The following is a 26,349-nucleotide window of genomic DNA, read 5'->3' on the forward strand; positions in this document are numbered from 1 at the left end:
TCACAATTTTTTTTGATGGGGAGAGGCATTTATACTATAAATAGCTGGAAGATTCTCTGTATTTCCTCTAAGAATATAAGTTGGAAGAATGCCTCGTCTCCACCTCTCCTGGAATCAGGATTTCACTTTGGTGTGCTCATCCTTGTAGAGCATTTGGGGAACAAGGTGGGGAGGGTCATAGTCTGAAGAAAGTGGGATGAGGCCAAGGTCTGTGGAGCCCCAGAGGGCGGAGCAAGAATACTGGAGAGATCTTGGGAACCAGGGTTACCTGGAAAGGGGAGCAACCCAGAAGCTGGTCAAGCCCAGGGCAGCTGGAGAGGGGAAGTCAGACTTTGGATAAGGACTGGACTAGGCAAGTGCTTCCCAAATGACCCAATGGCGGAGGTGATATGAAAAAAACAAGTACAAGGCAATGCATTTACCTGACACTAAACACTCATTTTACAGGGTTGACCTTGATCTGGACAAAAGTTGGCTACTACTACTTTTGGGGGAGGGGCGGTGATGATGGTAGTTTTAGTTTACTGTTGTGTGAAATCCAAAATGTCTAAGAAACACTCTTCAAAGTCACTCTTGAGGTCCATTCCAGTCCTGAAAGTCTGTGAACCTCTATAAAAAGAAGGGATGTGGTTCCTCAATAAGTTAAACATAATCACCATATACCCCAGCAGTTCTGCTCCTAGATATGTGCCGAAGAATTGGAAATGGGTAGTCAAAAGAAAATTTGTGTTCAAATATTCATAGCAGCACTATTGACAATTGTCAAAAGGCAGAAACTTTGAGCCGAATGGAAGTCCTACAACTATAAAAAAAAGGTATAAACAATTTAGATGACCATTAACAGATGAATGGATAAAAAGGATGTGGTATGTATCCACAATGTTATTCAGCCACAAAAAGGAATGAAGTTCTGATCCATGCTATAACATGGATGAACTCTGAGAACATTGGGCTAAGTGAAAGAAGCCAGACAAAAAAGACCACCTATTACATGATTCCATTGCTCTGAAATGTACAGAATAGGCAAATACATAGATACAGAAAGCCAGGGCTGGGGGAAGTGGGGTGCCATTGCTTAATGGGTACATTTCTTTTGGGGGTGAAGAAACTAGAACTAGATAATGGTGATGGTTGTACAACATTGTGGACGTACTTAATGTCACTGAATTGTACACTTTAAAATAGTTCCAGCAGCACGTTTAATATAACATGTATAGAATATATATTATATATATTCTCTCTATATATATCAGAGCTTTAAAAGAAAAGAGGAGGAAAAGGGGAGCTCCCGACCTGGCTAGTCTTCCACCCCTGTGTCAGCCTGTTCCTTGTCCTTCAGTGGGAAAGACGAAAGCACCCTCGGTCTTCCTTGCGCTCTCGCACACACAGGTGGTACACGAGCCTTGCCGCATCTCCTCCCAGAAAGCGCTCCGCGGAGGGCGAGCCGGGCGGGAGGAACGGGAGGAACGGGACCGAGGGAACCCTCTCCGAGGGCCGGAAGCCTCCCGGGGGGCACCATCCTGCCCTCGGGCTCTCACTTCCGGTCTCCTCGGGTCGCCGTGGAACCCCAGAGCTCGGCTTTGCTCACTTGCTGCTTTTTATAGCAGAGTAATTGTCTCCACTTCCCTCACAATAAAAAACACCCCCTTTGAGTCTCAGGTGAGTGTTTTCGGAAGGGCTTACGTGTTGCCACGGAACCTGCTGCCCAGACTTCTCAGCCGTCCGGGTCTCCGAGGGGTCCCGGCCCCATGGGCTCCACTTCCCACCCCAGCAGGCCTCTGCCGCGTTCCACTAGACCCTTCCCTGGCACAGGGGTCCAGCCAGGGGCCTGTGGCTAAACCACAGGCCGCAGGCCGATCTCCACTCGGTGCGTTCCCGGAACCCCGGCTGTGAGTGGGGGCTTTATGTGAATGTGTGAAGGGGAATTCCGCCTGTAAAGAAGGATCTAGAATTCGAGGCTGCACGTCAGTTGCTGCAGCTTCTGTAGGTTGGCCTCATCAGCGAGGCGGCCTCACGACAAGTCGCTTTCACTAACTCCTCTCAGCAGTGGTCAAGACTCCGAGTCAGACGGAATCCTCTGGGGGAATGTCGATCGGGCGGCCTGGAGCTACAGGCTCGCAGGTATGGAGGCGACATCTTCCTCAGGTAAGCACACCTCGCTTTCCTCCTCGTCAGAGAAGGGAGCTGACACACTCATGCAGTACACTCAGTACATGCTGACGGGGTGCCGTGGTAGGCACTGGGGATGCACTGGGGAGCAAAGCGGAGCCCCTGCCTTCCAGGAGCTCTGACCCCACTGGGGAGATGACAGTCCCCACCCACAGGGAAGTCCCAGCGTTTGCTAAGAATGCAAGCCAAGAGCTCAGCACAGTGCCTGCACAGAGGAGGTGCTCACTGGGTGTAGCTGCTTTTAATAGCTCGTTTTCTCTCTCCATTCCTTGGGGGTCAGAGCCACATGAGCTCTCTGTCACCAGCCTCCCTGGAGGGAACCTTGTGCTCTGCCAGGTGTACAGCTTCACTAATGAACCTGAGCTGGTAGCAGTCAGAGGAGCTGGGTTATGGACCTGCGACCAGGGCAGGGGTGACCCAGCCAAAGAATTGCAAGAGTGAATGGGAAATACTTGCTTACCGTGTAGCAATGAACTTAACGTGCACAATTCAGTTTACAACCCACAAGCAGATAAAGGAAGAACAGAGAGCAAGGAAAGAGTTGGACAAAAGAAGCTCAAGGTGCAGACCGTGCTCTTCAGACCCGTGCAGCAGCTCTGCTTCGATCCACTTTCTGTTATGCACTTGGACATATTATAGATCACTTGGCATTCCTGGGTCACATCCACAATTTTTAACCTAAAAAAATTTTTTTTAAAGAATTGCAGAAGTCATTATCAGTGAATACATTTTGATGTTACACATTGGTGTTTTTACATCCTCTGTTGAGGAGCCCCGACTCTGGGCTCTGGGATTCCCGGATGCCCAGAGCCTGGAACAGGGTGCTGAGGATTCCTTCTCCTGACAGGAATTTACCACCTGGGAAAACCTCCAGACAGGCTCCTGTTGACATTGCCAGTGAGCTTTCCGTTTCTTCAGGTTTTGACTGAGCTCGTAACTGGAAGCCTGTGGCCATGGCACTCTTCAAGACTGATCGTTGATAACACTCGAGTGATGCTTTCCTGTCCACAGTCTGGGAACTCAGAGAGTCGTCCATGGACCAGGAGCATGGGCGTTCCCTGGATGCTGGTGAGAAGTGCAGACATGCCCACCTTACTGAGCCAGAGTCTGCATCTTCCCGGTGTCACCAGGGGATGTGTGTGCACGCTGCATTGTGAGCGAGGGTGCTCTCCTGGGACCTTCCGAGCATTCATCTCATCACTCACAACATGCACCTGAGTCCTGTGACGCCCTCACACACAGGGAGAAACAGGCCGCGACAAACAGAATGGCCCACCCAGGCTCACAAAGTGGTTAAACTAAAACCGAGACCCAGGCTTCTCAGTGCTCCCTTGCAATGCAGTGAGTGCTCGCTCTGGTTTTACATGTGTGCTAATGTAATTGTTTCATCCATCGGGAGGCACCATCGTCATTACCCATTACACAGATGATTAAAGTGAGGCACACAGAAGCAACTCACCCTAAGATGCCACACCTTGATCCAGACCCAGTACAGGTATAAAATTGACCACTTGGGAATCGCAAGCAATTCCCAATTGGTCATGATGTTGGCCTGCAGAGCAGGGCATCCGTAATCACCCTGGTGTACTGGACCCCACATGAGGTCCAACATCATAAAACCTGGGTTTGCGTTCTGCTGACAGCACTGAAGGCTGAGAGGGGAGATCGCCTCACCTCTGACGCTTTGGTTTTCGCATCTGAAAAATGGAGGGAATAGCAAATGCTATTTGAGAAGGCTGTGGTGAGGAGTAAGTGAGGTAATCAATGCTGGAGTGTGTTATAAACTGTAAAGTGCTGTGAGCATGCTGGTTAGTGAGTTTATTCTCCAGGGGCCTTGGCAAAATGATGGAAGAGGAAGAAGCTCAGAGAACAGGGAAGTTGCAGTAGGTGGAACTTCAGGGTTGTCATGGGAACCAAAGCTCTGAGGCTAATCAAGGCAGGAAATACCATCTGGTTTTAAACATCAAAAAGCCTCGACTCACACTGGACTTATTTCTGTAAACAGCAGAATTCACATCATCGTGTAGCAGCAATGTCAGCCCCAAGCAATCTGGAGATTGTCTTTCCCTTGATTTCTCTGGTCTAATCTGGACAAAGCACCTCACATACTCCGTACCCACCAGCTACCACTTCCAGAGGAATGTGGACAAGTCACTTAGTAAATCTGAGTTTAAACTGAAGGAAAACCATGGCTGACGGACACTCTCTCAAGCATAGAGGGATGGCTGCAGGTGGTGTCCAGGGACAGTGTGAGGGAGGCCTGGGACATCAGTCAGAGTTGACATGGGAAGGACATTTAGAGAGTGTGTTATCATCTTTCGTCCAAATTATGGGTGATAAAATGGACCCAGAATGGGACAGTGCCTGCTCAAGGTCACACAGCAAATCAGTGAAAAAACTTAAATGTGCACCGAAATCTCCCAACTCTTAAGTCACTGTTTCACCACTTCACCAATCGCTCCTTCCTTTGATATTTGTTCCAGCATCATAATGTTGCTCCCCAGGAAACGTTAGGCTTGGGACTAACGTTCCCTCTGGATTCTGCGAGTAGAGAAGCAGAATATTTCTCAAGTCCTATGACTCCCAGGGATTTGACACAGAAAGCCATCATTTCTTTGGTGTTTCAATGGGAGAAACAAGATTTCTGTAAACTACATGAGCCCAAATGAAGCAAGGTGACATTGTAAAAACAAAGGCTGTGCCTTCTTGTTTTAGAAATCAGGAGGAATATCCAGGTTTCACTGCAGCCCTCAGATCCAGCCGAGCTCTCCTAGGGATGAGGACTTGCATCACAAGGGCTGCTGGAAATCACTGGAGCAGGGAGCACCACTGGGACTGGGCAGCCCAGAGCGGCTGCCCCAGTGCTGTGCAGCTTGGCTTGCCCTCTCTGAGCAGTTTTCCCCACGTGCACCCTAAGGAAGGTTTGATGTGACCTTCCAGCTCTGACATTTTGTGACTTGATAGCCATTTTCTAAGAAAGAAAAGGACATCCATTGCTCCTAGAATCGCCCTGATGCCTGTCCATCAGCTGACACACACCCGAGTAGAGAAGCATCAGCACTGGCTCTTCAGCTTCATGCTGGAGGGGTCCTGGGAGTTTCCTGTGAATGCCACTTAGAAGAAAGCAGTCTCTATTCAGTGTCAAGGGAAGTGAGGATTTGAGGCCACTGTTTCCAGTCACAGCTCCAGGACCCTTAGCCTAAGCTGGCAGGAGGCACCCAAGGCTAGCAATGACGGCACCTGCTCATGGTGAGTTTACCTCAGCTGGCCCAGCATACCCTTGGACACCCAGATTCTGCCCTCAGACTCCTTGGTCCTGTTCCCACCTGCTGGGTTGCAGGCAGCTTCCTCTTCTGGGAGTAAGGTGGGGCGGTGGAGAACTGCAGAACTCACCTGGCCCCACAGGGCTAAGGGGAAGCCTTGCTCCTGGGGGCAGATCCAGGCTGTCTCTGGGTCCTGTTGGGTTGATGGGATGCTGCCTCTCCTAGGGGCTGTCATTTACCTTCTGTCCCCCGGGTAGGCAGGGTCTTCCCATCCCTCTTCCATTTGCTCAGAGCTGTAGATACCACTTTGTTGCTATCTCAAGGGAGCCCTCAGGCCTCAGCAGGCTGGTCTGGGGAGCCCTGGGCCTGCCAGGGCTGCAAGAGCACCTGAGCTGTGGGAAGACCTGGACAGAACCATTGGCATTTTCTTTCCAACCTGGTTTCCAGGACAGGAAAACGGGGTCTTTCACATGTTCCAGGAGCTAGTGTTTCAGTGTGAAAGAACTTGAGGAATATGAAATAGAAAGAGCCAAGGTGGGTGCGCCAAATAGCTCTTTTTCACCTTCTCTAAGTCCTCACTCTGTGTTGGACACTGTGCTGGCTCTGGGGACACAGCCCTGTCCTCAAGATGTTCCACTCATGGGAGGGCCACTGACACAGAGTCAGGTAGCCTTGCTGTGTGGTATGGTGGTCTGTGACACTGGTGGCCCCAATGAACCATGTCTCCTGGTATTAATGATGCTTTGATATCCTCTGCCCTTGAATTTGGGCTGGGTCTGTAACTTGCTTTCCAACATAACATGGTGGAGGTGACATTGTGTCAGTTTGGGACCTAAATGTTAAGGACTGGGGCTTTTGCTTTGCCTCTTGGAGACCTGTGCTGCCACATAAAATCTCTGGCAACCCTGCTGGAGAAAACACACAGAGGGGCCATACGCAAAGGGCGTGGCTCCACGACTAACTGGAGACATGGAAAACCCCAGGTGTTCCAGCCTATTTGCCAACTGAATGCAGCCACATGAGTGATCACTGGCAAGACCAGCAGACCTGCCCAGCTGAGCGGGGCCCAGATGACAGTCACAGGCAAACACAGTAGCTGCTATTTTGAGCCACAGAATCTTAGAGTGTTTTGTTATGTCAGCTAAATAGATTACCAAAATATGTGATATCAAGTGAAGAGTGAAATAAAATTGAGACAGAGCAAGGAGCTAAGAAGAGAATAGGAGACATGATAGAAGGTGAAGAAGATGAATTCTGGACATTACCAGTGTGTTTCAATGGATGTCTCTCGGGGGGCCTACTATGTGCCAGGCCCTGGGTGGAGGCTGTCGGGGCCTGGTGGAGAGGTAGCCCTAAGCATCACAGTAATAGTGTGAGGTTGGATATACTCTGTGGCCAGAGCATTCAGAAGACAGAGGGGTTGTCTCCTTGGAGGGACCACCAGGGAAGCCTTCACAGAGAAGGTGGAATTTAATTTAGGCCCTGAAGCTCAGGTGTAGTTTGGAGTTGGAGAGAAGAACTTTCTGGGTGGAGGGTTTCCTGTGCACAGAGGCACAAAGTTGGGGCGTTTGGGCTATTAGGGAGCCCAAAGAGGCCAGTAGAAAAGTGGATCATGCTATTCAGATGAGAGATGCTAATCCTGCTGCCTGTCTTAGTAAAGCCCCCAAACACGCATGTGCACAAATATTTTAAAATGAAAGCAAGTCATAGGGACACTCTGGCTATGTGAATTAAGAAAGAAAATAAACCCAAAGTGAGTGACATTTCTTCCAAAGTAATTCACGTTATCATCATGGATTAGGAGACAAATAAATACCTAAGAATAGACACAGACCATTAATTTGTCATTGATGATAATACCGTTTTCACAAACGTTAAAAATGTAGACTTTTGGCAAGAAATACTTTTCATAAAAATACAGAAAAGAGATATTTGGCATTTGAAGAGAGTATGGCATCTCTTTGCATGTCCCTTGGATATTCTGCCAATCATTTAGTTGGGTGGACCAGTTGGGCTACCATAGCGAGTAGCAGGGTACAGGGTAATAGGTAGAAGGCCTTGGAGGCTTTCAGATGCAGGTTAGAATTCTAGCTTTGCCCCCTTTTAGTTATAAAGTGCTAAACACAGGGTCAGGCACATGGTAAATGCTCGATATTCTTCAAACAAATTCAAATTGCTCCTCACAATCAACATTCACCTCATTTTAGAAAAGGAAAACTGAGGCCAAAGGGCTTCCCAAGTATACCCCACCCCTCTCCTGCCCCCAGAGGTGGTGCTGTCGTGTCCCCATGGTGCTGAAGTGAGGGGGATGGAATCGCAGGCCCTGTGGCTCTGCTGGGTTGTTCCTTGGGGATCTTCAAAGTAACAAATCAAGTGACCCCTTCAAGAGACTCATACTAAGCCTAAGATGATGTCCAGAAAACATGCAAGACACAGGGGACCTCGCTAAGAGAAACAGCAAAGAAACACCATGAGGGATCTGGTACCCACTTCTAACAAAGGAAACAAAAACAATATGAGAAGCTAGAAAATCAGTAAGCCACTCAACAAATCTGCGGTGCAGTGGGAAAAACAGGTTGGCCCCTGAAGTCCAGGAGGATAGCCCCAAGTCTGTCACTTTCCTATGCTGTCTTGGGCAAGTCATTCAACCTCTCCAAGAATACATTTTCTCTTCTATAAAACGGGCATAAGAACAACTCACAGAATAATGAGAAAATACACGCAGAGGGCATGCACACACCGCGTTATACTGAACAGGTATTCGGGGCTACGGCTGCGTGTCTCCGCCTGCCTCTTCAGAGTGGCCTGTGGCTCCCTCAGATTTCCTAAAGGGTCACTAGCTTCCCCCAAGTAAGTTTACTTTGTAGACAAAAGAGTTTTATTTGGTTTCTATTATAAGATTCCATCTAATATTGGACAAATAATCAGAGCATAGATAAAAAGAAAATTGAAAAGGAAAAGCAATAGTAGACAATAGAAATGAAAATGTAGGTTTAAAAAAATCTTTTTATTGTTTTGTTGTTGGACTTCTTGAATGAACTGAGTCATCTTCGGGCAAAATCTCTCAAAATAAAAGAGAGAAAAATAGAACCACAGGCAATAAGAAAACAGAGCAAAGTGATAAAAGGAAAAAAATTCTTTAATAAAAGAAATACATACTAATGGGGAAAAAATCAAAATTACAGCAGGACATAAGGTAAAAAATAAATCTGTTTTCACCCCTCCATTTCCTCTCATCCCTGATCCTGTTAGCCATAGGTCACCGCTCTTGACAGCAGGAAGGTTTTTATTTGTTTTTTTCACATTGTGAGTGATTGCATCTGCCACCTTCTAAAGGAGACAATGGAATTTAGAAAATTCCCAGAGGTATCTAATTTGCTAAGAGATAATGAACATCGTATAAAAGAAGTAAGTGCTTTCCTGGATCCTGACAAAATAAATATATCAATCAAAGAAACTCCCCCAAGAAAGTCCAGATGGCCGTGCATTTGAACTTTATCATGCCTTGCAGTCTCCATGCCCTTGATATACCCAGGGAAACCATCTAATGGAAAGCAACACCTGATACTTATTGTTAATTCTTTATCAAACTGACCTAAAACTGGAGAAAATCCTAGAAAGTTGTTACTTTGTTCAGGATACCTATTGACCACAGGAGCAAACTTCCATCCAAGCCAATCCTTTCAACATAGACAAAGATCCCCCCAAAGTCACGGGGCTCTGTGCTCGTGCGGGCTGGTGTGGCGCCAGGGAGAGATGGTATCATTGATCATGTAGAGTGGATAATCCCAAAGCAGTTGACAATATATGTTGTATTTCCCAATTTTAGAAGCATGTGGAAAGCAATAGTACATGTTGGGTTTTACTAAAAATCACCTATGAACTTCAAATGGCCGGAATATTAAGAAATTGGCAAAAAGTAACTAAAATTTCACTAAAGTCAGCTGCCGACCTCTGTGAGTCTTCTGTTGTATCATATAATAAAGACCTGGATTGAGGAGGCAAAGGAAATAGCTGATTTCATTAGGAAAAAAAGCAAATGAAAAGACACTGTTGTTATTCAGAGAGGGAGGCTTGGAGCAAGCTTGGCTGGCGAGGGTGTGTGCTCTTTCCCGGCTCCATGTGCTCCTGGAAACCAGGTGCTAAGTCAGGTCCTTCAAGAGCGAGTCGTATTTACGGGATAGGAAAGATGTTATAATTGAAGCTTGCTTTGCTGATCATGGATTTAGCATTAATGGCTCGTCTATAACGTTCCTCCCTCCCCTCACAAGCTGGGCCAGCCACAGGGAATGGAGACCTCTGTGGCTGACTCCCCACCGCCCCCCACTGTCACCTGGCCCTCAGCGCCCCTTAAGGAAAGAGTGACCCTTTTCCCCTTGTGAACAGCCTCATGAAGAGCCAAACCAGGTGGCCTTCCTCCTGCCACAGGAGAAGTACGGGCAGAAGGGGTCCAGGTAATAATGAATGATACCTATCTGTTTATTCGACAAACACATTGAGAGCATCGTGTGTGCTTATGGCCGCACACATGGAAAGGGACCCAGCGATGTGAACTGACTACAATGCAGTGTGGTGCCAGAGAGTCGCTCTAGAATGTGCTGAGATAAAAAAAAATGAAATATAGTATTTCATCAAATCTAAGACAACATTATTTTGTGTATTACCCCAAAAATAATAATACTGCCAAATTATAAGATGCCACCAGTGGCAAGGTGCATTCAGATTTCAGAGAAGAATTACAGTGTGTCCTAGAATGGGTGGTAATTAACTTCTGAAGAAGTCATAGTGATGCGTCTCAGCATGAGCCATGCTTTACTATGGGAGCTGAGAGGAGATAGTGATGACTTCTTCTGGAGTGACTGGAGGACGTGTCACATGGGGGAATGACATTCGATCCGGGCCTTGAAGGGTTCTGCCAGGGGGAGAAAGAGTGGGAATAATATTCCAGGTTGCAGGAATGGCATGAGCAAAGGTATGGAGGCAGAAAAGGGTGGGCATGCTTACCTTTCCTAAGTAGTTAGAACACAGGACATGTGGGGAGGGAGAAGAGCTTATTTGCTGAAGCTGCAACCACTGAAGCCAGATTTTAAATAGCCTTGAGTTTGCCATGGATAACAGGGAGCCATAGAATGTTTTGAGGAGGGAAAGATTTGATTAGTGCTAAGCTCTGGAAAGGTTAGCTTGGCACAATAGCCAAAGCATAGGTTGGGAAAGGGAAGACTCGAGGCAGGGATACAAGTTAGACTATTGCAGCCAGCCAGGTTGGGAGGAGGGGTTGGAGAGAAAACGAAGGGCCCACACATCTGTCCATGCGATGAAGTCGGGTGGTAGAAGGCCTTATCCCCATGATGTGTGGTTACACAGTGAAGAGAGGGTTGGCCCCTAGGAGTGAGTGTGGGTTCACCAAGAACCTGCCCAGCCACTGTCCCCTGTGTTTGTGGAGTTACCGGTCTGCATGTCAGAGTAATTAAGGAGTTGGTGTGTATCAGGGTTTCAGTAGGACTCGGGATACTACAGCGCATGGAGGGGAAACGGCTGCAGGATGTGGAGGTTGAGGGGACTTGTCAGTGGGTTTATTCATGGGACCATAAGGGGCAGGTGACCCCCAGTGTGGGCAGTCACAGAGCTCTGTCTTCAGCTGTCTCCTACCGAACATTCTGACCAATGCTTCAGGTTACAGAAAAAAAGCAGGTTGTCCTGTCTGCACGGCCCTGAGTGATGCTGAATAGGAGAGGAAACAGATCCAGGATGTGGGATGCCCGCAACAGGCTGGGACACTGGGATAGTGTTAGAGTGGAATTGTTTCAGCCCTGTCCTTAGGCCTTCAAATTAAGCTGCTGATGACTAGGAACAGAGACATCTGGCTTGCTGTTCCTTTGAAAAAGCACAACCACCCGACCTGGGCTCCTGGAGAACCATAAGCTTACGATGACACAAAGAGGGTGATGTGGCTGTTAGCGAAGTGCAGGTAACTTTAGACTGCAAGGACAGCAGGGACAGCAGTCCAGAGCCCAAGCACAAAGGGATGGCCCCGCTATAGTCTACATGTTCTTGGCTCATGGAGAAGGTGTGTACTCAGTTCTGGGTATGACTTCTGACGAGAGCCATGGGCAGATTCTAAACTGGTGGCCAGGGAGGGTGGAGGAATCTGGAGACACTTCTCCTGAAGAAGAGAAGACTTGGTTGGGGATGCAAGTGAGGGGTGCTTGTGGGCTGTCTTTCCTGAGGGGTCGCCATGGGTGAGGGGGAGCATCATACAAAAATCTTATCAATCAAATAACGGAGTGGGAGCCTTAGGAGGCACTGATCTGGTCATTCCTGGTGGTATTTGCATCAGCAGCAGCATCATTGTTATGAGTTGCATGCCCAGTAAGTGTCTAGTAGTGTATTAAGTACTTTGTATGCATCATCTTATTTAATAAGGGATTTAATTTTATATACTTGGAGCAGTACCTAGCACATGTAAGTGCTCAGTGCATATTGACTGCTATTATTAATTAATCCTCACTCTTGCCTTATTCTCGTGAAAGAGGAATCATTTATTTTCACTTGACAGATGAGGCAACTTAAGCTCATGAGGGTAAGTGACTTACCCAAAGTTGCAGCACGAATAATCAGTAAGCTGGTGCTGGAGGTGACATGACTCCGGAACTCACCTGTAGGGTTGGTGAGTTGTTGGACCAGCGACTTGACAGGACACTTCCTCAGCTAGGGCTCTCTTCCTCAACCGTGTCTCTTCCCATCTATGGTCTCCTTCATAAGGGATCTGAATTTGAAACCTCTCAGCGAGAGGGCTTTGGGCCCCTTTGCTCGTCTGTGTACTTCTAGAGACCACTCAGTTATGAAATGAATTTCTCGCCCATGTATACTTCGGATCTCTCCAGCTGACATGAAGCTCTCTTTCCACTATTCTCAAACCGCACACGGAGCAGGGGTGGAAGAGAGGGTTCCAGGCTCCGCTGGTCCTCCCGGACTTGGCATCGATTCCTGAACGCTCTAGTCACACACCGTCTCCAAGCCAGCACTCTCCCCTGGTCGTCCAGAAGGGGAGCCAGCTTCGGCTGTAATTCGGTGGGGGACCCGGGCAAGTCATTTTACCTCTTTCTGGTGTTGCCCTCAGCAGCATCCTTTACTTCCTTAAGACTATTTCCTCCTCAGTCATATAAGGGCATCTTCAGGAGAGGCATGTAGGCTAGAGGCACATGCAGAAGTCGGGGTCAGACAGACTGGGTCTGGGCCCCGTTGCTGTCTCCGCCGAGTATCACTGGGCACATCATGTCGTCCATCTGGACCTCAGTCTTGTAATTTGCGAAATTGGGATTCGAACACCTGTCTTTCTGGTCGTTGTGAAGATTGAGATGATGGTTCGCAGCACAGTGTCTGGCTCAGAGCAGGTAGGTGTTTAGTAAATGGTAGCTATTATTATTACTCGTACTGTGTCACCAGACCGCATCTGATGCCTGAAGCCCAATTTTATGGTTTAAAAACATGCCTTCTGCAGAGGGAAAAGCAACTTAGATTCATCCAACTAATCTTTCTTTTGGAGCCATCATTCATAACTTATCCATTTAAAAAAGGAAATGAAAACAAACAATGTACTGTAAAAAAATCCAGCTGAGTTACTTGGTTGAAAGAAACATTTCATTGTAAACAAGAATAAGACATACAATCGAGATGTTTGCAAAGATGGCTTGTTATTTTTTTTAGTGGGAGTTGGAGGAGAAGCAGCCATGGGTGACTGACCAGACTGGGAACAAGGTGTTGTAAGCTGAGCCCAGTCCTGGGAGGAGGCAGCTTTGAGCACTGGCACTAGTGGCAAAGGCTGTCCAGCCCGATATAGACGGAGGACAGAGGGCAGGGGGAGGCCCGCTTAGCCAAAGCGGGTGGGGTGTCCTTCTGATAGGCAGTCAGTGGACCATATGCCCCAAAACCCTCCAAAAGGGAAAAAGCATCATCTCTCTATGCAGCCCCAACCTCTGAACTGTGGTTTGGAGACTGGCTTCAGGTTGTTGTGGTGCAGGGAGAGGATGCAGGGGAAAGGATTGCTGAGGAGGTGGGGTTTGGGAAGAAGATGAGAATTGAAGCCGTACAGAACTGGGATGATATCCATCACTTTTCGGGGGTACACCCCTGAGCATGTTGCTTTCTAAGGTCCCTATGACATCTCTCGCAAGGTAGATGAGCTCAGAGGATCAGTGTTGGCCACAGCCCTGGCACTTGGCATCTGCCAATGCATTGCACTCCCACTATGAAGAACAAGTATTAATCTAACCACTTCTCACCACCTCCCCTGCATGCACCTGGGTCTTGCCACCATACCTGGCTTGTAATAACCTACTAACAGGTTTTCCCTGCTTCGTCCCTCCCCTCATACCAGTAATTCTTCACTGGGCAGCCAGAGGGATTCTGCTGGGATAGATCGTGTCACTGTTCCACTCAGTACCCACTAGTAGTTCCTGCTTCATCACGCACAAGCCAAAGTCCTGACAATGCCTAGGTCTACCTGATCCCCTCCGCCTTTGACCCTGGGTGCTATTGCTTTTCCTCCTGTTCACTCCATTCCAGCTTCCTCTCTGTTCCTTGAGCATGCTAGGCACACTGCTGTCTCGGAGCCCCTGCCCTTGCTGTTCCTCTACCTGGAACATCAATTGCATGTTTTTCTGACTTACCTCCTTTAGCTGAAAAGCCACTTCATCATGTCCTTCTGGGACCTGCTCGTTTCAAACTGCAGTCCCACCCTCAATCCTCTTTGCTGCTTTATTGTCCATAGCACTTTCCATAAACTGACATACTAAAATATCTTCCTCTTCTTTCTGCCTTTTTGTCTCTCTTCACTAGACTGTGAATTCTATGAGAAGAGGCTTTTAGTCTGGCTTGTTTATTCCTGTATTCTCAGCTCCTAGGACACCACCCAGTACACTGTAGACACTGCAAGACATTGGTTGAAGGAACAAATGATTATCATAAAGCAAAAGCCTGGACTCCAGTTCTAGAGGAACATGGACTTGAAGTTGGTGACTGAGGGAGGAACTCAGAACCAGGAAGCACACCAGGGGTCCAGTTAATTAAACTGGACCACAGGCCAGGGTAGGATCTAGGAACCCGAGGGATGCCCAGACATCAGGAGTGGGGCGTGAGATCAGAGTTTGGCCTGAAGCCAGGCTGATGGAGAGTATCTGGTGCTCCTCAGGTCAGTGTTGGTCCCAGGCCATGTGTCTTGGGGCCAGGACACCCCATAAAGACACAGAGGAGACACCCCATGGAGACAGAGGGCATGAAAAGCAGGTTGCCAGGCAAGGCCTTCAACCACTTAGTAAATGTCAAGCAAAGTTATCCTAGCTTTCAAATTATTCCCAGGTGTAGGTGTCAGTGGATGCTCCATCCTGGCACAGCTTACATGGAAAACATAAATGACTAAGGGGGGAAAAAGTGAAAATGCTCATTCAGAAATGTGAGCTGAGAGGTTGAGGAATGGCAGATGCCAGAGCCTATGACTAGGGGTTATCTGTGATGTCAAGTGAGACATCAGCTGAGTGAGCATCTGGGGATGGCCTTGTCTTTTTTTTCCCAGGTGCTCAGGTGAGCTCTGCCTAGGCAAACCTTCCTGCCCGTGGAGAACACTGATTAGCCAGCGAGGTGGTGCCTGCAGAAGCCTAGAAAGAGGAATTGGGGCAGGGACAATTTGGCTGGGTTTCCCAAGAGCTGTCCAAAGTACTCTCCAGGAGTTGAGCTCAGCCTCCCTTCTCCTTCATGCTTCCTGAGAACCTAGCCTGCAGTCCAGGGCTGCCCCTGCCTGCCTCAACCAGAAGAGCAAGATTTTGGACATAATCTGGTCCAGCTCCGTCAGCACATGCGTGAGGGAAATGAGGTCCAGAACAATCCAGAGACAGGGCAGAGTGCGGGTCCTGCCTGCTGGAGAAGCTGTTTCCTGTCGTGGTTCCCCCTGCACTTGCAGAGTGCTCCTGTTGGCTCTAAGTCCCTCCCTGAGTTAACTCCGTGGGCTTTGACAAGCTATGGAAACACTCTGATCCTCAGAGCATTCACCTGGAAAGTGAGGACAATCAACACAGAACTTACTTCAGAGGGCTGTTCTGAGGATTACCTTAGAAGGCATGTAGTAAGTGTTCTGTGCAGGTTAAACTCCCAACCTTGTTACAAGGTTCAGGATCAAGGATGCTTTCTGATTTGATGACCTACGGTGTCCCCCTCCTTAAACACTCCTTGGGATTTTATATTTTAATGATCACAATTTCTATTCAAGTATGGAGAGACACAGGAGACTAAGGCCCTGGGTCAGATCACAGGACTGCTCTGCCTAAGGTTAGCCAGCGCAGCCATTGCGACCTGGCAGAGAGGGCTAAGTCTTGTGGAGCTCGGACGCACAAGCCGCTCTGGCCTGAGGACTGTGCTCCCACCCCGGGAGAATTTTAGGGCGGAGCCCTGCGGGAGTGGGGACGCCCGGAGGTCAAATGCCTGGAGGGGGCGGTAGCATATGCAAGGTGAGGACTTCAGTGTGGCCTGGGTTTGGCAAAGGGCGGACGCGCCGTCTGGTGGGGAGAGCAGGGAGGCCCTAAGGGCCGGCCGGCCACCAGAGCACCAGGGAAGTATTGCAGCGCCCGCAGCGTCTTCGGCTGCCCCTTCAGGCTGGGTCAGGGCCTCCTGAGAACCCGCGTAGAGAAGGAAAGCATAAGCTGCAGGTTCCCGTGGCGCATTCACCGCCCAGACCTCCGAAAAGCAGTCCTAAACCACTGGGCAGGTGCTGCAGGAAGCGCTCGGGAGAGCAGCGGCTGGGCCAGTCTTCGTTCCCCGATCTCCGTCCTCGGGCAGCGGGAGCCCACGCGGCGAAGGATCAGGGACGCGTGTGTGCGTGTGCAGGAAAGGCGGCCCTCCCCGCTGCAGCCGCAGCGCCTGCGCCTCCCCCTCCCCGGGCGCGCACAGCCCGTCCCCGTCCCCGGAGGCGGCTCGAGCCGCCGCTGAGCAGCCTCGCCTTCGCCTCCCGCGTTTCCTGCCGCCCGCCCTCCCCCGGCCGGGCTCTAGGAGCTGCCGCGGAGCAGCTCCCGGCGGGAGAGCGGCTCAGAGCGCGCACGGGGGCGGGCGGAGGCGGCCGGGTTCTAGGCGGCCGTGCGGGAGAGAGGCGCGCGAGGAGACGCCGGCCCCCCTCTCCGCGTTTGCTAGCTCTCTCTCCGCCTCCCGCACTTCGCTCGCTCCCACCCCTTCCCAGCGTGATTGATCCGTCACGGGCGCCGCCGCTGCCGCCGCGGCCGTTCTGAGCCAAGCCGGAGCCCGAGCCGGAGCCTGAGCCGGAGCCCGGGCCGGCGCCATTGCGCGGGCGCCGAGGGGAGATCTTGGCGCGGGGCGGCGGGCCGGGCCAGGCCATGCGGGCCGAGTGAGCCGGCGCCCGCAGCCCGCGGCGCGGCATGGCTTCCCCGCGGAGCTTCGGGCAGCCCGGGCCGCCGCCGCCGCCGCCCGCGCGCCTGCTGTTGCTCCTGCTGCTGCTGCTGCTGCTGCTCCCGCTGGTGCCCGGGGCCTGGGGCTGGGCGCGGGGTGCCCCCCGGCCGCCGCCCAGCAGCCCGCCGCTCTCCATCATGGGCCTCATGCCGCTCACCAAGGAGGTGGCCAAGGGCAGTATCGGGCGCGGCGTACTTCCCGCGGTGGAACTGGCCATCGAGCAGATCCGAAACGAGTCGCTCCTGCGTCCCTACTTCCTTGACCTGCGGCTCTACGACACCGAGGTGAGTGTCCGGCCACCCGCACCGTCGGGGCTGTGGTGGGCAATGGAGGAGGGGAGTGTTGGACAGAGGTAAGCTTCGGTCCTTGGGCAGAGTCCTGATTGACCGGTCCATGCCTGCCGAGAGCATCTCGAGCTGGTGCTCAAGCTCACCCCCGTAGTCCCACCGGGCTGGGCTCGCACAGCTGCTACCAAGATTTGTTGAGCATCTCGTTCCTCTGGGATTGTATGTGTGTTTGTGTATGTATATGTGTTTGACGTATAGAAGACTAGGGTCTCCTTTAACCAGAGGAGTGGAGAAGGTGGTAACTGGACCCCCTTCCCCCCAAAAAGGCCTGCAGTGGGTGCCCCTTCCCAGGTCCGGCTGGTAGGGCTATGGAGTACCGGGTAGGAAGAACAGGCGCATTGATTGCAAACTGGGCCACCCTGGGTTGGAGAGGCCACCGGCCTGCTCACGGGCCCCCAGGAGAACCGAGCCGCTCTCTGAAGTCCGGAGGGCCCCGGGACCCGAGGGGCCAGTGCGCGCAGCAGGGCTGGGCTCCTGGTGCGCGCCGGCGGCTCGGGGTCCGCACAGCGTCAGCAGGTGGGGGGTCTCTGGCTCTGCAGCGCTGCTACCTGGATGTGGCCGGAGCTGCCTGTGGCCGAAGGAGACCCTCTCGGGTTAGTTGCTCAGAATGTGCCCTGAGCAGGTCTCGCCCCAGATGCGCGGGGTGTCCAGCTGCGCTGCTGCTGTTGGCCCAGCAGCTGCAGGCTCAGTTTCTTTGGGCGCAGACTTGAAGCACGGACTTGGAGCGCAGTAGCGGGCTTGCTCTCCCGGCCTCCTTCTCCGAGGGGAGCGAAGGAGCCGAGAGCTTCCCATCTTAAGCCCCCTCCTCACACCCTCGGTTTGGGTTCCGACTGAAGCCCCAGCTTGCACCTTCACAGCAGCTAGGGGCCTGAGGTTCGCAGAGTGGGCTTGGAGGAGCGATTGCCGGCCGCGCGAGGTCGGGTTTGCGAGTTTTTTGGACTAAGGTTGCCCCTGCGCTCCGACCGCAGAGTCTGAGACGCGGCCTGAAGGGGGCAGTGATTTCCTGTGCAGTAAGCTCTGTCGGCGCCTCTTCCACCGCGCCAAGCCTGGCGGAGGCGCTGGGCTCGACTCTGGCTTCCCCGGGCTCTCAGGGCACTGAAGCTAGAGCCCAGGTGTAGACCCTTTCGGAGAGGAGGGTCGCGCTGCCACGCCGATCATTCAGCAGGGGCTTTGCTTCCTTCTCTGTCTGGCCCTTTTTTGGTCCCTGGAGAAAGGGCAGAAATCTCGATTGCATCTCATTCCCCGTCATCCCCCCATTCACGGATGAACCAGCCTGCTCTGTACTGTAAATAAAAGGTGAAGGAACGGGTGACAGTTGGTGGCGGCGCAAAGGCTGCTGCAAGCCAAGAGGCTTCCTCTGCTCGGGGAGGGTGCAAGCTGGAGGGCTGTGCAGAGCGAACCCGTGCGTGGAATCATTTTTGAATGACATTCCCAACGCCCTCATCTTTGCCCTACCACTTCAAGTTCTCTGGGGTACTTGCCCTGCACACGTAAATGGAGAGGAGGACGCAGTTACTCAGAGGCACGTCTTCTCTGCACTGCTTCACTGTTGCTTCCATGCATATTCTTTTTGAAAGGGACACAGGACAACCAATTCTTTGGAGACAAAAACATTTGTAGACAGGGCAGCTCTGCTTGCATCATCACCAGATATTGCCAGCTGCATAACGTTTTCATCATCAATTTACCCCTTCAGAAAGCTTCCTGGAAGAGATTTCACATTCGCTTGCTTGTGGCAGTAAAGGGATGGGGGCTTGGTGTCAAAGCTTTTCATTTTATTTTTCAAGTGTGTCTTGATGAGTTTCTGAGTGAGAGAGCCCACAGACAAGAGGATGAGGCCAGCGGAAGGCTCTCTGGTTGGTGGGACTATGTGGGAAGCATCAGGAAGGAGGACAGGGATAATATCAGCCTCATGCAAACGGGATGCACCTCTAGCTCTGTGAAGGGGCACAGAGCATGGGCAGTGGCATGGGCTGGACCTGGGTGCTAGTGAGAAACAGGTTATCTTCCCTCCTGGTGACCTTGAGCGAGGTATCTAATCTCTCTAAGCCTGGAGCTCCACACGTGAAGAAGCGGAGCTGTTCTGTGCACTCTGCAGGTTGGTGATGTGGCTCTGGAGGGAGATAACAAGCCTGAGTGGAGAACGCTTTGAGCTGCTGGGCTCTGAGGCCAGTGCTCTGTCTGGCATGCTGTAAGCACTAAATAAATGTTTTCTGCCTCTCTTCCTTCATTTTCCTTTGGTGTGGGTTCACAGGTAAGACCTCGAGACTTTAGGTGTGATAAAATGCTCACAGCAAAAACGATTAAGACTGTTTATTTGTTTTTCTTGTTTTTGAAAGCTCGCAGAGTCACTGAAGTGATCACCAGAAAAAGAGGGATGCCGTCTTTACAGTCAAATAATTACGTTATCTCCTGCCATGAGGTGTCACGTTTGGGAGAATAGAGTGCCCGGGTGACATAATACCTAATTTTTTTAAGTGGCCCATCTTTAGAGTAGATGTCCTTTCTCTGTGAGCCTAAGTGAAGGGAGGATCGGTCTGTGTAATCCCAGCAAAAGCTACAGTCACCTGAAGGGTGTTTAGGGCCTGTATTGGAGTGTCCGGGGCCTGTTTTATTCAGATGGGCTGTTGTCCTGCATTGTGTGTCCTTCCTAATCACCTGCTGGCTGTGTCACTTGTTGAACACAAGATGGATGTGGCAAAGTGATTTTGGCTTGTCTTTGCTGACATTTGCTGTCAGTCAGTGGCTGGAGACTCTGGGCAGGGGGGATGGACCTGTGTCCACACAGCCGCCAAGGAGATGGGGATTTAGCAAGGAATGGGTTAATCTGATCATTGGGACAGCTTGTCTCAATGAAGGAGCCTCCTGCCTGCATGTACACACGTTCGTCCCTCTGCTGTAATTAGATTAGTGACAGAACTTTGAAAGCCCCATTCAGTGACTTGTGTTGGTAAAAATGAAACATCTCAACAGGGCATCTGCTAGTCAAGACCTCTTTTCTCTGGCATACCTCAGATCACCTTAGCAAATACTTCTTTTTGTATTCCAAGGAAGATTTGAATGTAAAAACATAAGCAAGACAACAGGTAAAAGGAAGCATCAGAAACCCTATAGAGACAGAAATTACTGTACCAAGAACCTGAGTTAAGATGCTCATTTTGGAGTATTACATTTTAACTCTGAGCTTCCTGGCAGTCAGAGTGAGGAGGTAAACATCATGGATTACATTTCTTACGTGTTTGATTAAAAGCCTCTGAGGGACAGTATCTTCTTTTTTAAAAAGTTTTGCAGGAGATTCAGAAAGGTTCTTCCCATGGTGGTTTCTCCATCTTGGTAACCATGTTAATAAAATAAATTATAACCCAGAAATGAACTTTTTAATGGTTGGATTTTTCAATTTGGTTACTGTTCACTTTAGAAAATGGAAAGTTATAGAGAAACATGAAGAAGAATAAAACTATCCACAATGCACCTACACAAAGATAGCCACATCTAATAATTAGCGTTATCCCCTTTCCAGTTGCCAGTGTTTACTATTTTATGTACTCACACCCTTTTGTATTTTGTTTCATTCAGCTAACGTTGTATCATGGGTAATTTCTTCATGTCCTCAAACCCTCTTTGCAAAAATGACTTTTGTGGCTGTGTACCATTCTATTCTTTGGGTGCACAAGTATTAAATCATTCCCTTCTTGTTGGATTTATGTTTCCACGCTTGTTACTTTTTAAAATTATCCTGTCATAAACTTAGAAAAACTTCAGGAGCTGAAGGAGCACATTCCAGGTGTGCACCTGCCTCTCAGGGAGTCTGCCCAGATGCAGGGTCCAGAGAAAACCTAGTGATTGGTGAGCACATCCTTTCCTTGAGTGGCTTTGCCAACTATCTGTTCTCTCATTCACTGCGCTTTAGAAGGAACCCAAATGACTGTTGGATGGAGGCCGAGCTTTTCTCGGAGGTCTGAGTATGGCTCAGCAGGCATTAACTGAGTGCCTACTGCAGCTGCGGGTGCTGCAGAAGGGAGCGAAGCCCAGCCCTGGGCTCGGGAGAGGAGCTGCTTCGTAGGGGAGAATAGAGCGAGGCCGTAGTTGTCATTCTCAGTGGAAGACGGTGATCGCGGTGAGGGTTGCATAATTCGGGAAATATACTGAAAACCATAGAATCGTATATTTTAAAAGAATGAATGTTACGATGTATGAATTCTAGAGTTCAATAGGACCGTGGGTAGAAATAAAAAGATAGAAAATTGTCTCTTTTATTTTCAGGCTCACTTCTTACAACCCCACTACCCAATCATGGCACCTGGCCCTTAGTAGGTATGGCTTAGGGTTCTTGTTGCAAGTGATAGAAACCCACCTTTAATTGGTTCAGATGACTGAAAAATCCTGGAGTAGACTGTGTGCAGGCATGGCTGAATCCAGGGACACAAATGACATCTTTAAAAAATCTCTCTCCGTCTCTTAGCTCTGATTTCTTCCGTATTTGGCTTCGCTCTCAGGCAGGCTCTCTGCATGTGGTGGCGTAGATGGCCCTTTCGCAGCTGCAAGTTTACGAATTCCCAGTTTAGAAACTCCAGGAAGAAGAGTGTTTCTCTCCCAACTGTTTCAGCAAAAATCCCAAGATCTGTTCTCATTGGCTTGAATTGGGTCATATGTCCATCCCTGAACCAATCACATGACACTCATGGGCCTAGGACGCCTGCCAGCCTTTCATGGAGGGGAAACTGACAGATAACAGTAAACATGTTTAGGTATTAGATTGTACAGTCTAGAAATATAAGCATAGGCTTTAACTATTCAGTAAATGTTTCACTTATTTCGGGTGCCACATATTTTATACTCAAAGATTAAGAAAATATGCTAATCACTTACAGTCAAAGATTATAAAGTGTGGTAGTCATGTCCTAGAGGTCTGCCTATAAAGCAAGTTCTAGGGAAAATGTTTGGAAGTACACGTTGCTTGAAATAACAGAAAAATATGGCCAGTTAAGCACAAAACAGTGATAGTTTAAACCAGTGATTTTCAACCAGTATGTCACAAAAAATTTTAAAACATGCCAATACTTGACTATTTAGTCAAGGGCACTGACCTCTTTTTCCTTACATTGTCCAAAAACAAAAAATGACAACAGCCAACTCAACAATAGCTGGTGTGAATGAACCAAAATTATAGCTATTTTTTGTCAGATTGGCAAAAAATATATTTTTTGGTGTGCTGCTGAATTTTAGTAATTAGTTTGTGTGTGCCAGGAGATGAAACATGCGAAAATCACTGGCTTAAACAAAAACAATCATCCTGAGACGTTTAGTTTCTGCCTTTTGTTTTAAAGATAATGTCAACGGTGCACAGTCATGAAATATCTCACAGAACCTTGATTCTTTGACCCAGTTAGATCCCCGAGCACAGTGACAAAGTCTCCAGACAAGATGACATCAGGAATTGAATTAATCAGACCAAGGAAAACCACTGGAGCACCAGCTTTGCCCATGACCCCAACCCTCAAGCTTTGCCTGTAAAAACCCTTGAATAATAAGGACCAGGGAGTTCAGGTTTTGAGTGCTGGCTTGCCAGTCTTCTGGCCTGGCGCCCTGCCAATATACTGCCTTAATTTCCCCACTGCAAAACTCAGGGTTCAGCGTTGGACTCTGCTTTGTGTCAAGTGGGCAGACCCTCTTCGGTTCGGTAACAGAGGGAGAGGGAGGCAAGGCCAGCCCCACCCCGCTACACGAATACTGAGCGGAACAGAGGCGATTCCTTGAAGGACGTCTGAAGCTGCTCAAGGGGTGTGGATGTCAGGTGGGGCTGATCACAGATATCCACAAGGGCAGGCACTTGGGCACTGCTGAATTCAATAATGAAACAATAGAACCGGGGCCATTCAGAGAAAGGGAAGATCCTATCTAAGTCAGGAGTCTCCTAGATAAGAATAAAGGTGGGTCTGGAAGATGGATGTAGTATTGACACAGAGAGGTGGGGGCTCGGGGAAGCAGAGACTGGATCTCAGGAGGGGCCCCCAGGACCACAGGATAGAGGCAACAAAGTGCATGGTGTGTTCGAGAAGCAGGGACTTGTGACGTTTTTTACCTGAGTGCAGGGTTTGTGGAGGGAAAGGTAGCCGGGCAGTGGGTGTGGAGGGCCTTGGATGCCTTGTCAAGAAGGTTGGACTTTACCCTGCAGCTGTGAGAGCCGTGGGAGAGTTTTGAACACCAGTGTGACGTGATCGGGGCTGGAAGAATGCAGAGGCTGGATGGTAGACAAGTGCTCCTGGAGACGGAGAAGCCGGGAAGCTACTGTGGTAGTTGAAGGGAGAGATGCTGAGGCTTGAACAGAGATGCCGAGGCAGTGAGAGGATGTGAAGGCGAACCAGTCGTGCTGAGACCTGACAGGGCAGGAGGGGCAACAGAGAGGAAGCCGTGGGGGGCGGGAGGTACCTGGTTGGGTGCCGCTTACCTGCTTGGTGACCTTGGACAAGTCCCTTTGCCTCCCTTTCTTCATTTATGAAATGGATCTAATCTACTAACTGCCTTATAAGGTGGGTGGGGAATAAATGAGATCACCCAATTAAATGATCAAATCAATGCCTGGTCCACTGTGAGTGCTTGGCAAACGTTCACAGCGACTTTGTCACCATTATCGTCACTCCTGTACTATATGGGGTTGGTTATGCTGACCTCCCAGGGCTGTAATAAGGAATAGACATAATGGATATAGAACCCAAGACACGATGTAAATGAAATGCAGTGCTATCTGTAATCTTGTTTTCCAACACTGGTTGCTGAGAGGGGTGTTGGAGAAGGAGGACGCGAACACGAGATCTTTATTAATGGGCTTCTCCCCGCACACCCCCACTCTGCCATGTGGCACAGCCATATTTGTCTCTCTCCCCCACTGGACTGGAGCCTGCCTGTTCCCCCAGGGTCTTCCGCGCAGTGGGCATCAGCGAATGTTTGCTGAGCTGAGCTATGCATGAATAAAGAAGAATCTGCTTTCTGCACTAGCATCCTATACAATGAATGGTTTTTTATTTCAGATCTCCTCCAGGGTTCTTCACCCTCCCCACCCCTGGACTTAGGTGACCCCACATATCAGGGTTAACCTGCCTTCCGAACCATCATTGCTTTCTGCGTGTTGCCCCAGCACCAGCTCCTGAGTTTCCCTAGCAGGAGGGCCATGCCCTTGCCTTTGCCAGTCCCCATCCACTTCCTCAGACCTAGCCAGACGCCCCGTGGGGATGGTGGGTGGAGCTAACACACCAGGGCCTGTTTAGCCCTCAGCATCGGCTGACAGCTCTGGCTCTCTAACTGCACCTGGAAGGGAGTGTTCTCCATGCGTTTGGCCTGTGCTCCTGTGCGCACAGAGTAAGGTCAGCTTCTTCTCACAGAGATCTAAGATCTCGGCAGGGAAACGAGGAAGCTGGAAGTGCAAGGTAGCCGTGCAAACAGAAGTGCTCTTAGTCGGCGTGGACTAGGCTCTGCTGCATTAATAAACAAATGCTGAAACCTCTGCCGCGTAACACAGTAAAATGTGTCACTCACCCACAGTCAGTGTGTGTCAGAGGTCCTCCTGGGCGGCCATCCTCCAAGTGGGGACACGAGACCCAGGCTGTGTTGTGTTGTGACTCTCCTACCTGTGGCTTTGAGAAGATAGGGGTGTGGAGGAATCCGTGGCAGGGGCACTCAGAATTTATAACCGTCCTTTCTGGGCAGGAGTGCATATCATTCCCACACACATTGTAGTGACTAGAAACGGTCAGTGGTCAACCGAACCTCCAAGGAGGCTGGGACGTGGGGAAGAGCACTCGGGTGCCATGGATGCTGGTCATTCTGATCCTTCAGGAAGCACATGCCAAGATGGATTTAGGAGTGCAAGAGTTCTTGGGGCTAAGTCCTGTGAAAGAGGAGGTAGGGAGAGCCTCAGACCAAGAGAGGTGCTGACACCTGAGAAAGGCGAAGGGGGAGGGAGCAGAGTTGGGAGGGAAGAGTCTCAGATTGGGGTGCAGCTCTCAGAAAGTCAGGGCCAGCCCAGTGGGGTGCACTGCAGCGGAGATTGCCCACCTCAGGGTCCCCATATTGTACCAAAAGAGTGAGGCTCTAGAATGCCTGCCTGCTTCCACCTTGGGCTGCGGGGCTGCCTGGGGAGATTGTGCCCTTAGCTTTGTTAAATGCCGTGACAGATCTTGAAGCTGCGACTGAAGGCTGGTAGCTGACTGCGCCCCTCCTGCAGGTTCTCTCTTCAAAGAAGAGCTGAGCAGCCCATGGAGGTGGCTGCCACAGACACTGCCCATGCTGCCCAGTACCCTACGGCTTCACGCTCGGGTTGGAAGAACTTTCTGCCAGGCTGTGCTCCAGGTTCTGGAATGGATGACGCGCAGGCCTTGCCCTTGAGGAGCTCCCTGTCTAAACCAGTGGCCAAGACAGAAACTATTAAGGGTGGTATGACCCAGCCCTGGAAGGGGACGGCAGAGGAGGCTGGGAATGCACGCCCCGTCTGGAGGCGACTGCTTGGCCATTCCCCAGGTTGTTTGGGAGTGAAATGCAAGTGACTTCTTATTGCTTACTTTTCCAGTCATTTCTTTTGGTTCTAGGAAGGTGAGAAAATTGAATGGCACAGTTTGCCCAGTGAGCATCTGCATTCATCTGCTCCTTCATTTTATTCTTTTTCTCTCTGCTTATGCGGCAATGTGCAGTGAGGCTGGTAGGATGCCTTCCTCTGCGTACCTTCGTGGGAACGAGCAGGTGTGCCTGGCTGAGACCATGGGAGTGCGAACCCCACGTGGGGCCAGCGGTCTGGGTCCTGGTGTTAGGTTAGTTGCCGAGACCACAGGGAACTCTTCACTCCTCTCTGTGGACTGCAGCATGAATTGAGGATCTGTGCTCTGTCGTAAGCACCAGCAGAACAGACTCTTGGTATGTTCAGCTCCCTCGTGACTCCCCCAGGGACTAGCCCAGCACAGAGCAGGAGCTCAATAAATACAGAACAAACAAATAGATCTGAAAGCCTGGAGCTTACTTTGCTCTTCGGTTCTAAGAGGATGTATGGGTATAATTTGAAGAAATTGTGGGAGTGCTTTGTGGGGCAAGCCATTTGGGGTGAGCTTCCTACTTGCTCTTTTTTTATTCTTTGG

At 50.1% G+C, this 26,349-nt stretch overlaps 1 protein-coding gene across 1 annotated transcript in view; it reads left to right on the top strand.

Moving 5' to 3' along the window:
- The first annotated feature begins 16,849 nt into the window (after positions 1-16,849).
- Positions 16,850-26,349, top strand: part of GABBR2 (gamma-aminobutyric acid type B receptor subunit 2) — a 329,685-nt gene continuing 320,185 nt past the window's right edge. The window contains exon 1 of the mRNA XM_053656129.1: positions 16,850-17,164. Coding sequence (XP_053512104.1) covers positions 16,850-17,164 — 315 coding nt within the window. The remainder of the gene's footprint in view (positions 17,165-26,349) is intronic.

This window comes from Artibeus jamaicensis, unplaced genomic scaffold (genome assembly GCF_021234435.1).
Source record: "Artibeus jamaicensis isolate MK-2021 breed Jamaican fruit bat unplaced genomic scaffold, CSHL_Jam_final scaffold_1964, whole genome shotgun sequence".
Taxonomy (NCBI): Eukaryota; Metazoa; Chordata; class Mammalia; order Chiroptera; family Phyllostomidae; genus Artibeus; species Artibeus jamaicensis.